This window comes from Squalius cephalus (assembly GCF_949319135.1).
Source record: "Squalius cephalus genome assembly, chromosome: 10".
Lineage (NCBI taxonomy): Eukaryota > Metazoa > Chordata > Actinopteri > Cypriniformes > Leuciscidae > Squalius > Squalius cephalus.
Genome location: NC_137131.1, coordinates 12,043,484 through 12,057,054, shown reverse-complemented (window position 1 = coordinate 12,057,054; position 13,571 = coordinate 12,043,484). Strand labels below are relative to the sequence as shown.

General features: G+C 36.5%; 2 protein-coding genes across 4 annotated transcripts in view; one reads left to right on the top strand and one right to left on the bottom strand.

Annotated features, from left to right (window-relative positions):
• The window catches only part of plcxd1.1 (phosphatidylinositol-specific phospholipase C, X domain containing 1, tandem duplicate 1), a 102,201-nt gene that overhangs the window by 85,612 nt on the left and 3,018 nt on the right, over nucleotides 1-13,571 (bottom strand). The window lies entirely within an intron of this gene.
• Nucleotides 596-13,052, top strand: tubgcp5 (tubulin gamma complex component 5). The gene is made up of 24 exons (XM_079884242.1): nucleotides 596-851; nucleotides 1,012-1,165; nucleotides 1,350-1,403; nucleotides 1,505-1,613; nucleotides 1,691-1,787; nucleotides 1,882-1,961; nucleotides 3,789-3,924; nucleotides 4,019-4,136; nucleotides 4,326-4,415; nucleotides 4,700-4,793; nucleotides 5,238-5,499; nucleotides 5,581-5,783; nucleotides 5,900-6,015; nucleotides 6,892-7,160; nucleotides 9,358-9,556; nucleotides 9,641-9,829; nucleotides 9,921-10,103; nucleotides 10,219-10,303; nucleotides 10,476-10,596; nucleotides 11,222-11,373; nucleotides 11,505-11,630; nucleotides 11,849-11,937; nucleotides 12,094-12,194; nucleotides 12,274-13,052. Exons 2-24 carry the CDS (start codon nucleotides 1,032-1,034, stop codon nucleotides 12,318-12,320), a joined length of 3,054 nt encoding a protein of 1,017 aa, XP_079740368.1. The 5' UTR covers nucleotides 596-851; nucleotides 1,012-1,031; the 3' UTR covers nucleotides 12,321-13,052.

Below are 13,571 nucleotides of genomic sequence, written 5' to 3'. Positions count from 1 at the left end.
CATAAGTCCCGCCCCCCGCGCCAGGATTGGCTAGTGGGTGTTGCTCATAAGAAGATTGTTATTGGATAGTTACGAGGTCACTCATAAAGCCAAACTGAGCGAGTGGAAAAATTATACCTACCAAAATACGAGCACATTTCATTCGTATTTAATAATTAAATAAATTAAATAAACTAACATAACTATGATTGAGAACAATCGTAGATTATGTAAACATATATAACCATTGATTTGGCCAGCGGTCGGAAAGGTAATTGTTACAGTTTATATGCAGTGACCTCACTATCTGATGATACAGTTCGAGACCTTTTTTTTTGTTCAAACTGTTTGTAGTAAATGCACTATCTGTGACACATCAATTATAAACAAACTGTCCTTTTACTTCAGAATTTTTACAAAGTAATAAAATACTTTATGATGGAAAGGTACGCATATAAAAAAGTGCACAAAATATTTTTTTGTGTACTGAATGTTTTTTTTTTTTTTTTGAACTTTCGATGTTTTTGTCTGGCTGTTGATTTGTTGTGTCTCGTCATGTTCTGTCCTGGTCGATAGGTGGCGATGAAGCTCCCCTCGGCGTTATTGTCCACTCGGCGCCACAGAAGAAGCGTCTGAAGTCATGGAGGCGGCAACAGTGGAAATCATAATACATGTAATATGATAATGAGATAAATAGATTTAAAGTCAGCCCTCGGTTCGACTTTCGCTATCGGATTATATTCGGGAGAAAGAAGGCACATTTTCGCTTTATCTGTGTCACGTAGGGAGCACCCTTGTCATGGGTTTCTTGTTTTGCTAGCCGCAGTTGTTGATAACGGCTCGCCCCTGTCAGCATCATAACCAAAACGCAGGTTTGTGCTTGTCTATCTATCTATCTATCTATCTATCTATCTATCTATCTATCTATCTATCTATCTATCTATCTATCTATCTATCTATCTATCTATCTATCTATCTATCTATCTATCTATCTATCTATCTATCTCATTTTTTATGTATCTTGTGTTTCAGTTGATCCTTGAATCATCATAATGGCTCACTGGAGCAGGTTTGAGAAGGAGCTGGAGTTGGAGACCCGGAGACTCATCTCACATTATACTGCCATTCAGGATGAGGAAGATCAAAACTTTCAAATGGCTCTGAAGTTTACTTGGTCCAATTTCAAGTAAGTACTTGGCGCATTTATTCTTCCATTTTATTACTGTAATGGCTTGCATGTATTTGTGAAAAGTAAAGACTAATAAAAACGAAAAAATTGAATTAAAACGAAAAAATTGTTTTCCACTTTGCACTTAACATTTAATTTTTGCCATAAAATCAATCTCTCATTGTGTTTTGTCCCTTGATAGGTTTCACCATTTTCTAGATGTCAACAGACATAATGTGCAGCGCTCCATTAATGGGTAGGAAGTCTGAAGCTTTGCACAATTCTGTGTACTTTATTTTTTGTTATGCTGATATTTTGATTATTAAAATTAATTAATGAGATTTCTTTTTCTCCCAGGATTCATGAGAAGCTCATGGTTCACTCTGACTTAAGCAAAGCAGAGAGCTGGATACGGCTGACTGAAGAATTTCTCAGTTCTCCTCTTCCTAATACTGAGGGAACCAAGGTGGGATAACACTGACATTATCCAGAGAGTACTTGGAACACTACATATGCTGAATATATCTCTATTACTGTTTTTAGACTGATGCCCATTACAGTATGCTGTCTTTATTACTCCATCTGTCTGACTCTCCATCCAACACAAACTACTGTGAAAGACCCAGACTGAAAGAAACAGGTTTGATTTTTATGCTCTTTTGTGTAAATACATGCATACTGTTGGACAACACTACGCCTAAAATTGCTACAAATTAATATGTTTATATCTACAGAGAAAGAAGACAAGTTTGATTGGGCAAAGTACCTCATGGAAGGAGAAGAAATTGATACTGGGCCCTTTCCAGACACTCCAGTGAGTGAACTCTATTAGATTATTAGATCAGATCTTGTCTAGTATCATGTACTAAAAGGCTGGGCAATATGGCTTATAAATGATCTGTCAATATTTTTCAGCTTGTTGATAGATTTAGATCATCAGTTATGAACAAACTGTCCTTTTGCTTTGTCTCTTCAGAACTTTTAGAAAATAATAAAATACTTTGATAGAAAGCTTCAGCTTATTAATAAATTCTTCAGCTTATTAATAGTTATGTATTTGCTGTAAAAAGAAAGATTTAAAATATTTTGAAATAGTAGATTTAAAAAAATAAAAGCATTAACTTTTTTGTAACGAAAAACTGTCCTTTTACTATGTTTATTTAAAGTAAAATACTGTGAAATTCTGCTTAAAATAACCAAGGCACTAAATAAATACTAAGAAAATTATATTTCAGAATGTATTTATATGCTCTAATATAACAATACATAGTAATTAACAACAATATTCACTTGTATATTAAATAGAACGTTTTAAAGTGCTCTATTATGCTTTTTCGGATACTACCTTTCATGTAGTGTGTCATTTAGCTCTTTGTGAATGTAGAAGGTCTGCAAAGATAAAAGTGCACGATAAATTGATTTATTGTCACCCAAAAGAAAGGACAGATTCTGATCAGCCTGAAATGAGTCGTCAATAATTCCAGTCTTACTTCCTGCATGAACCTAAGTACACATTTGCATAATGCCATCCTATGCTCTTCATTAGCATCACATCAGGCTGGGAACTAGGGTTGGGAACCGAGAATCGGAGTTAGTGTTAGTGTTTTTGAAAAATACCGGAGCCGTGTGAAATTCCTAAGTTTCGGTTCTGAAAACGGTTCTGGTGCGAAGTGCTGGAAGCTTATCCTTTAATAGAATATGAATATTGTCATGAATATTAAAATAGTAATGCATGCACTGAAAAGCCCTCGCACTACGCATATACATTTTGTGTCAGATATCAATGCAGAGAGAGAGAGAGTATAAAGACAGTAGAGCTGCACGATTAATCTTTAAAAGATCTCGATTCAAACACCCACGCGATCTTATTCCTAAATGACAAAAATTTCACACCGGAACATTCAAATCTGTTTGCGCTGTCGCTGACCCAGAAAGAGCAGTTGTCAATTGTCTTTTCAACCACACAGTATCGATATGTCTGTGTTACAAATATTCAAATGATCACAGAAGTACTAAGATAAAAGTTTATAGTTCGAGTATAAACACTGATGTCTACGGTAGCAACCAAAATAGAGTAAATCACCTTTTGAAAGTCGCTTCAAATAACAAGTGTATCGATTACATCTGATGCTTCAAAACATTCATAAAGAAGACTGTTAAAGCTGCAGTCTTTTTTGTGTTCAGAATTTACAAAATGTATATAATGAGCGAGTACATCATGAATGCCTTTTTTCAAACCAATGTTCTTCCGCAAGACGCATGCAGTTCTGTTTATTAACCGCTAGAGCGCTGATTCATAATGAAACAAGTGAAGTCTTTATGAATCAATCATTCAAACCGATTTAAAAAATTCTGTTTCACCTGTCTGGATCTTACATGTGTGTTCAAGCATATTCTACCCCTTCTGAGAGGTTATTCTCCACTGCTGGAGGTACAATAAGCTAGGAGAGGTCCCAAATTCTTCTAGAGAATGCAGAAATGTTTATTTTCCATCAGAAAAATGAATTATTTTTGCATAAATTGCTAAATAATATGTTGAATTTGTTGACATTACCAGTCTGTTAAACTCGTTTGACAAGTAACGATACTAATGGTATGTTAGCAGTAATAGAGCACAACAGATCAATTGATCTTTTGGCAGGACTGGTCTGAGGAAGAGAGTGAAGAAGAAGATAGCCAGCAGCCCCTGAGCAGAGAGGATTCTGGTATACAGGTAGACAGAACGCCACTGGAGGACCACGAGCAGAACGACAAGACCGTCCAAGTCACCTGGACTGGTAAGGGACAGTATTAGCACGTTTTCTTACAGTAGCCATTAGTTCATGAAGGTTGTTATCAAGACTCCTAGTTCCTACTGTCTTGTTTTTGTAGTGGGGGAGCCGGACTCCAGGGCTTGGTTGGAGCAGCATATTGTCACTTCATATTGGGTTCCCAACTCTCCCCGCTTTCCACACAGCCTCCACCTGCACTCCAACCTTTACAACGTCTGGTAAGACATTATTGTGATATCTTATTCGCTTTCAGAATCACAAGCACATTAATTTGGACACAATTAATTGATTTAATAAAAGTTTTGAATCAAATGCTGTTCAATCTTTAAATTGAGTAAAGATTTCATGCTGTTATTTTGCATACATTTTTTTTTTTAAATTTGCACTCTCACTCTCTTTTTCTCCAGGGATCAGCACCTGTATAACACTGGGCCTCTCTACCTTCCTGAAGAAAAGTCTTTTGTTACAGAAACACAAGTGATTCGGGAAACTCTTTGGTATGACATATCTAAGATTGCCATGATTGCATTGAAAAACTAGACAGACATGTTCTTACCAAAGGAAAGTTCATATCTTATGTGAAAATTGTATATGTGGATAGTTATAAGGATGCAAGTTTAAACCTGTAGGGAATGAGCAGTTCTGGAATGTTGCATCGGTTGCTGACACTTGAATGTTTACTTCCCCAGATAAGAATGTATCACAATGATGACTGATTGCTCATATCAAGGTTTTTTTTTTTCACAGGAAAAATCATGTGTTCATTTCTGCTTCTCCTCAGGCTCTTCTCTGGTGTAAAAAAACTTTTCATTTTCCAGCACAGTGATGGCAAGGTGACTGTGAGGAATGATGTGGTGGTCACTCATCTAACTAATGTGAGTGGAGACAGTCTTTCATCATTCCCTGTCAGGCCTAAGTTTTTGGGGTTTGTTGGAAGTTTACCATTTTTCTGGAAGTTTACAATGCTCGTATAGTAGGGAAGGTGCCAGTCAGATTTTTAATTTATTTAATGAAATGTATTTATTGATTGGGATAAACCTCCATCTCGTTTTTAGAGGGTGCCAACATACATAATTTCAATTAGTGTTATTTAGATTTTTGTATGTCATAAAAGAAAATTGCAAGACTTTAATTTTACATGTTGTTATTATAGTATTAACTACACATTACGTATAATTACATGCAAATATGTAATTGCTCTGTAACAAATGTATAATTACATAAAACATGTATTAATTATAATTTTTTTTGTAATTGTGTAAGATAGAACCATAGGATTGATGGTTCAAGGTGCTTTATGTATTCCTATTTGTGTACAGAACTGTCTTCACTCTGTACTGGAGCACATAGCGGCCTATGGGCAGGCTGTTTCCCGTCTGCAAAAGTTTATTGATGAAGTGACCGGCCACAGCGTAGAGCCCTGTCCTCCAGGTCTTAACTCCACGTCGTCCTCTTCGTCCTCCAAGAAGAGCTCTGAGCCTCCCTTCCGGACCTACCAAGCATTCGTTTGGGCCCTGTATAAATACTTCACCAGCTTTAAAGAAGAGCTCAATAATATCGAAAAAGACATTATTTCTAAAGGTTGTTTTTTCTGTGTCTGTAAATGTATTCACAGTTATTTTTGTATAATTATGGTATTAATTCTATTATGATTCTTCATAGATGAGACGGTGACTCTATCATCTGTGCTGGAACGGTTAAGTCCTCATCTGGCTCAGATCACGATGCTGCACAGGGTTTTCTGCACAGGAGTGGCTGAAGTGCCGCCAGGAACGCCCAACGTATTACGAGCATCACACTTACTCAACACCCTCTACAAGGCCATCATAGAATATGACAGCGCGGGCGAGGCCTCTGAGCAGTCTGTAAGTGTGCCTGTTTTTTTGGTTTGTTTTTTCAAACAGTAGATGTACCGCTCATCTTTTTTTGCTTATCATAAAAAGTTTAAGATCACAGAATGATTTTCCCCCCTTCCTATCAGGTAGCACTCCTTTTCTCTCTCTGGGTAGAAACGGTCCGGCCGTACCTTGAGATTGTAGATGAATGGATCGTTCACGGTCACTTATTTGACCCTGCCAAAGAGTTTATAATTCAGAGGTACAAACAAAACTTAAATGTGTATGTACACTACCGTTCAAAAGTTCGGGGTCAAATTTTTTTTTGAAAGACATTAATACTTTTATTCAGCAAAGATGCATTAAATTGTGACAGGAATGACTTTTACATTGTTACAAAAGATTTCTATTTCAAATAAATGCTGTTTTTTTCTACTTTCTATTCATCAAAAAATCCTGAAAAACATGTATCACAGTTTACAGAAAACTGTTTTCAATTTTTCTTGAATCTTTCTGAAGAATCATGTAACACTGAAGAATGGAGTAATGGCTGCAAAAATTCAGATTTGTCATCACAGGAATAGTTTTACAATATTTTAAAATATTTACAGTAAATATTTAAAATATAACAGTTGTTTTAAATTGTAATAGGTGTAAATATTGTGTTAAATTTCACAATATTCAGGGAGGTGATTTTTCTGTATTTATATTGATTTCCATATTTCCCGACCTGAAAAGCATGACCCATGTCGCGCTGTATTTTTCAGAGTAAAGCACAGCACTGTGTTTCAGTTTCGATTCACGGTAAATGCTACTCTGCAAGTGCTGTGTTTGTGTCGCTTATAATTAACATTTTGGGAATGCAGCCTTGGTGACCATCAGAGACTTATTTAAAAAATCGTACTGACCTCAAACTTTTGAAATGTACTCTATGTAAGGAATTACGTACAGTCAGCCGGTCATTATTGCAAAATAAATCCATTCAGACCAGGGTGATACAAGTCCCCTCAGTGTCGTGTCTCAGTGCTGATCACTCTTTTGGGGTTTATTTTGCACTAACCACCGGATGACTTCACATTATCCTGCTTATTTACAAAGCTGCCTGCCAGAAAAATAAATATATGGGCATGTTTACTAGGAACAAGGATGTACCAGTAAACCACAGGGACTTTTGGTATGCCACTTACACGCTATATAGCGTCTCTGAGACGGTGGAGAACGAGGAGAGGCTCAGCGACGCTGCCAGTGGAAGCTCTGGTGGGGAGCAGGCGTCCAGCAGCAGACAGCACACCATGGTGTCCTTCCTCAAGCCTGTACTCAAGCAGATCATCATGGCTGGCAAATCCATGCAGCTGCTGAAAAACCTGGACTGCAAGGAGACCGAACAGCCAGATGGCTCCTCCAGAGGTCAGTGTCAGAGAGAATAATTTTGTATTTCGGTTTTCAGTTTCAATTTAGTTTATGTATTTCTGAAAGTGGCTATTTTTTATTTAATTTTAGTATGTTTCAGTGCCCATCCCCTATAATACAAGAAATTTGTCAAATATAACAACACAGCACTGCAGAATTTACTGACAATGTCATGTGCAACACTTGTGATTCATAAGTGGACTGCATCTACATAGATCCAGCATCAGCCATAGGTTGCGTCTGAGAACAACTAGTCACCGGTTTGTGTTTATGGCACAGACTTTTAGAAATATATTCAAGACTTTTGTTTGAGGGTATTTGCATCAGTTAAATCAATAGTTCTTAACAGGAGAATTGGATCTCAGCACACTTTCAGGGAGGCTGTAAGATGGTGTAAAACGATTTAAAGTAAGACAAAACAAGCTTTTAAAAATCAAGATGAAAAGTATCTGACATTTATGGTAGATTTTTCCCCTACGCATGACTTGGGTTTACCTGGGTTGTCTCCTGATCGACGTTCAATAATATTTAACCTCTAGCGCATCTCCTAATCGACGTTGGCTGAGTCGGTCAACGTCTTGACCCCTATGAACACTATCACTTGGGAAATAATATCTCTAGTGTTCCACTAACCTGCTAACTACTAGACAGACTCCAGACAATGCCTTCGGATATGTTTCAATCACGGCTGGAGGATCTCAGACCAATTTCAGAGAGAATCCCACCAGCAAAAGGTTTTTATAGAAAATGAGCATGGCAAAGGTGACATGATTCAGTACATACATTTTCTCCAATATGATTCCGCAAACCCTTCTGTTACTAGGTGGAAGCTTTCTTCCTCAAAGTCATGATTTTATAAATTTAGATATGTCTAGTGTCATTTCCCCTTTTGTTAGGCTATATTCGGAGATGATTCACTAATGCACACACACTGACTGTTAGGGGACATTTCAGGTTTCAAAAGCATATAATTGTTAATCCTGCAAGAAAAATAAATGTTAATTATTAATTAAAAAAAATCCATCACACATTATATTACTTATTTTCATTTGTTTTCTTATCAACTGTCATTGTTATCTAATAACCAGGATTCCGAGAGTCTTGGTACTCTGGAAATATGAGAACATTTTAAATATGAGCGTAAGATTTCTAGACCTGTATAAATCATGGAGATTTATAAAATCTTATGTAGTGGACATATCTAAAATGAATACACATTATTATCAAGCTCTTTGAGTAAAAATTGCTGAGAAAATGACATTTACTGAATGAGTTGTCATAATCACAAACAAGTGGAAGTTACATAAATTCATGATTGAATCCTGAAGAAAAAAATTGTTCTCAAATCTTCTGAAATTACAAAATGTAACTATTTTAATTTTAATAAAGTTGTTTTGTATTATACGTTTAATTTCTGTAATTTCTGCTACTACTTTGCTGCATGCTAGTTTATTATTGAAGTCTGTTGTCAGTTATACCCATGACATGAATACGTCACATGGTGTTCTGTATAGTTATCAATATTGTTTTATAGTTTCAGTATAGTTTTCATTTTGTTGCACGTTCACATTTTTATATAGGTGTCGTTTTTGTTAATAGTAACAACCTTGAAGGAATCATTTTTTCTTTTTAAAAAAAAGAAAGGACTGGCCGATAGATCACCGATACGGATCATAAAAAAACAACAGTTTTTATTAACAGAAAGTAATCGAATGTAAAACAACACTGCATAGTCTTCACTTTCCTGTATAAATTAAGGAGCATGTCCTGCAGTTTAGCAACAGTAGACTGTATTTTACTACAATCACTGATCTAGCTGATTTGGACGTTAAGTTTGAGCGTTTAGGGAGCGCTGTGAAGGAAAGAAATGCACTGAAATATCACAGCCTTAGTTTCTTGTCTTATTACAATATCTCCGCAAAGATGTTGCAAATTTATTGTCCCTTCCAGACACCCGGTAGAACTGCCAGACCAGTGAATGTAGTGAAGCAATTTGAGCTGTACATAAAAAAATTGTCTCCCGAGTTTTGCGTCATCTGATCAGCTCTTCTGATCGGCCTTTATAGAGACCACCGATCAAACTGTATAAAGCTATTATCGGCCGATAACGCACCCTGAATGTTTCTTACAGCATCTGGAAAGTTTGATGATAAACAAGATGGTCTTAATATTTCTGACACTTGTGTCTCTGCAGATGCCGAAAGAAAGAGTCTGTACACGCTTTTCTTGGAGTCAGTGCAGACGCGTCTTCGGTATGGAGAAGAATCACCTACGAACATGGTTACCGAGCAACAGGCCACTAAAAAGAGCCTTATCAAGATGCAGTCCATTGTAGCACGTCATCTGGAGCTGGATGACATCCATGACCCCCTGCTGGCCATTAATTTTGCAAGGTAACCGCAGAATACAGAATAAATGATTTGACGTCGCTGAAGAGCACACAAAAGTGCAAAGGTAATGTGTGGTATCTCTTGCAGGCTTTATTTAGAGCAGAATGACTTCCTTGAGAAATTCTCTGGCGGCAGTGTGATTTTGGACCGCTCCTCCGAGTCTGTGACATGTCAGACGTTTGAGCTCACGCTCCGTTCCTGTCTGTATCCACATATTGAGAGGAGATACATCGAATGCTGTGGGAACCTCATGAGAACCCTGAAGAAAGACTACAGGTAAGATCCTGCAGGAAAATCCTTAGTTCACAAACCTCACAATATAGTTTTGTAGAGCATTTATGCATAAGCCTCTCTTTTTTAATCTTAGGCTTTTAGGGTACTTGCAGGCCATGAGAAACTACTTCCTGTTGGAGGCTGGGGATACCATGTATGATTTCTACACAGCCATCTTTGACAAAGTTCTGGAGAAGGAGAGCTGGCAGCAGCTGGCATTCCTCAATGTGCAGCTGCAAGAGGCTGTTGGACAGCGCCACCCAGAGGACAGCAGCCGGTACTGCACATGGACCTCTCTAGAGATCCTGTGGTTTACCATTCAACCCTACCTGTCACCACTCAGTATCCTGTGGTTCACTAATGTTTCTCTCACATCTTTCTCATGATTCTAGGTTGTCCATATTTCTTGAAACTATCGATCCTGCAAGAAAAAAACAGCCAGTGAATAACCTTGATGGTCTTACTCTGAGTTATAAGGTTACAATGAATTTAATTTCAACTTTGAAAATTATTCATTTCACTTTTTTTGCTTTGATGATTGTATTAACACATTTATAATACATTAAAAGAATTGATCTTTTTTCCAAATGTAAATGTATGTATCTATTTTTATAAATTGTGCATTTTTGTGTATAATTTCTCTCACCAGGTCCCATGGCCTGTAGATATTGTTATTAGTTCAGAGTGTCAGAAAATCTACAATCAGGTCTTCCTACTGCTGCTTCAGATCAAATGGGCCAAGTATAGTCTGGACACATTACGATTCAGTGGTGAGTTATGATTGCATTTCTGATTTTTTTTTTTTTATTCTGTTTGTAATCAAATGAGAGGGAAGTAAAGCTAGTGGATATTCTTACAAAAAGGATACACTATTAAATGCGCAAGCCAATAAAATATCCATGTAGTTCATATCTATGTCATTAACTTCCTATTTAAATCATTAAAGGGATAGTTGAAAATTCTGTCACCATTTACCTGTTTGATTTTCTTTCTTCTGCTGAACACAAACGAAGATATTTTGAAGAATGTTGATAACCAAACAGTTGATTGGCCCCATTGACTTCCATTGTATTTTTTTTCCACACTATGGAAGTCAATGGGTGCCGTCAACTGTTTGGTTATCAACATTCTTCAAAATATCTTCTTTTGTGTTCAGCAGAAGAAATAAATTCATACAGGTTTGGAACAACTTGAGGGTGAGTAAATGATGACAATTTTCATTTTTGGGTGAACTAACCCTTTAACTTGATCGTTCCATTGTAACTTATTTTTGTTCTGCGATCACAGGTCTTTTTCCCTGTGACATAAAAACTATCTTCATTCACAGTACTCTCAGATCAGGATGGTTTCAGTTCACTTGCTTTTATGGAATCTTAAAACACAGTCTTCCAACAGATTTGACAGTAGCCGCTACGAGGCAAGAAGGAGGCCAATCTGAGGAAAGCACAGCCAAAGAGCCCATAAACCAGCAGATTCACAGGATGTTTCTCCTGAGGGTCAAACTCATGCACTTTGTCAACAGCCTGCACAACTACATTATGACTAGGGTAAGTTTGACATACGAAAAATATACTTTTTTTTAATTAATACTTTTTTTTTTTTGTTGAAATGCAGGGAAATTTGATTTTAACCGTTTTTTTAATCATTATGTGGACATTTACCATGCTTTCATTCACAGATCCTACATAGTACAGGTCTAGAATTTCAACACCAAGTGCAGGAGGCGAAGGACCTGGACCAGCTCATTAAAATCCACTACAGATACTTGTCCACCATTCATGACCGATGTCTGCTCAGAGAGAAAGTAAGCTGAAATTAAACAAGCCAAATCATGTGTCTGCCAGGAAACAAATAGTACATGTTTTCGATTTTGGCTCATTCTTACATGCCACATTTGCAGTTTTTCTTATTAATTCAGTAAGCTGTCTTCCTCATGGTGGTTGGCCTAGTTTTTACTTTAAAACTGTTATAGATAGTTGTGTTGTTTCTGATCCATCAGTTGGGGTTACTGTGTCTTTGCAGGTCAGTTTTGTCAAGGAGGCCATCATGAAAGTGCTGAATTTGGTTCTCATCTTCTCAGACAGATGGCAGGCTGGTTTTGGGGCCTGGAAGTAAGTTCAAAATTTTTCTTTTCAGATTTTTCCATCTTGCCACATGTCCTTATCTTGCAACTTTCACCTCAGCTTGAAGAGGATGGGGTTTTACTTCTCTTTAGCTATTTTAAATGGCTTTTACCAGTCTTTAAATATGTTTCTTTTCTTCCTCAGAATCGAGTCGATCGACAAAATGGAGTCAGATTTCAAAAACTGTCACATGTTTCTTGTGACTATTTTAAACAAGGCTGTTTGCAGAGGCTCATTTCCTCATTGTAAGTCCTCCACTGCTTCTAATTATGACCCGGAAATATTTCGTTTTACTCACCATATATGTTTCGTTTTCTTTTACAGTGGAGTCCTTGGCGCTGTCACTAATGGCTGGATTTGAACAGTGTTAACAGATTGAACATGGCTTCAATCCAGAGCATTGAACACAAGACGGATTATTTATTGTACTGCTGCATGACGGCTGGTGTACTGTTCTTGTTTATCTGTACCAGGATATCTGACATCATAGCACATGAGACAGGCAAAATCACAATAGCATTTCATTGGTACTGAAGTAGCACTTTGTGTGTGTCACCAGAGAAACTTGTGTTAAATTGTCTACTCTGTCTACAGCACATTTGCTGCATCAAGATATGTAATGTTTTGTGGACAGTCGGGCTTTGTTTTTTCAGCGTTGTTGGCCAGTGTTGAGGCTCAATATGTTTAATTGTCCTCTACATGCAGTGGATATGTGAAGTGCACATGCCAAAAGCAATTTAATTTACAGGTGATCGAATTATGTATATTACATGCGACAATGAATAGGAAACATTAAGTACTGTACATAATATGAGCTCACAATGAAAATTGTAGACTACATTTGTATGCAGTTCAAGCCTATATTTGTATGTTTTGTGGTTGCTTAAAGCTGTTTTTCATTGTGCTGAATGGATTGCATATATTAAAATAATTGCCCTGATTTTGAGATACACGATAATGTTGCATCATACTTTTTTCATATGCACTGCCATTCAAAAGTTTTGGGGCAGCAAGGACTATTTAAAAGACTTTTAAAATGTTACAATGTTCTTTTCATCAAAAAGAAATAAATATTAAGTAACACAACTGTTTTCAACATTGATAGTATGAAATGTTTCTTGAGCAACATGTTTTCTAAAAGATCAGGTGTTACATTGGACTGGAGTAATGGCTGCAAAAAAATAGCTTTGGCATCACAGGAATACATTATAAAATATATTAGAATAGAAAACAGTTATTTTTTTGAATTGTAATAATATTTCACAATATTAGTTTGTCACTATTTTTGATAAAATTAATGTAGCCTTGAGACTTTTTTCAGTAACATGGTTTCAGAAAAAGAGTGTGACCCTAAACTTTTGAACTGTAGTGAATACACATCTCACACTTAAGGTAAGTCTTGTCACTCTTACAACAACACAAACTTCATTGGCATGAAGTACACAATACAGGAAAATAAATAGGATGTGGTAAAGAAATATATGAAAAGGAGGAATATAAGAAAATAAAATCAAAGTAATTTAAAAAAAATAAAACTCAATAGAATAGCATGGGGATGCATATACATATAAGATTTTGTGTATCTTAAATTTTAATAATTAAATGTTTATTTTAAATATTTA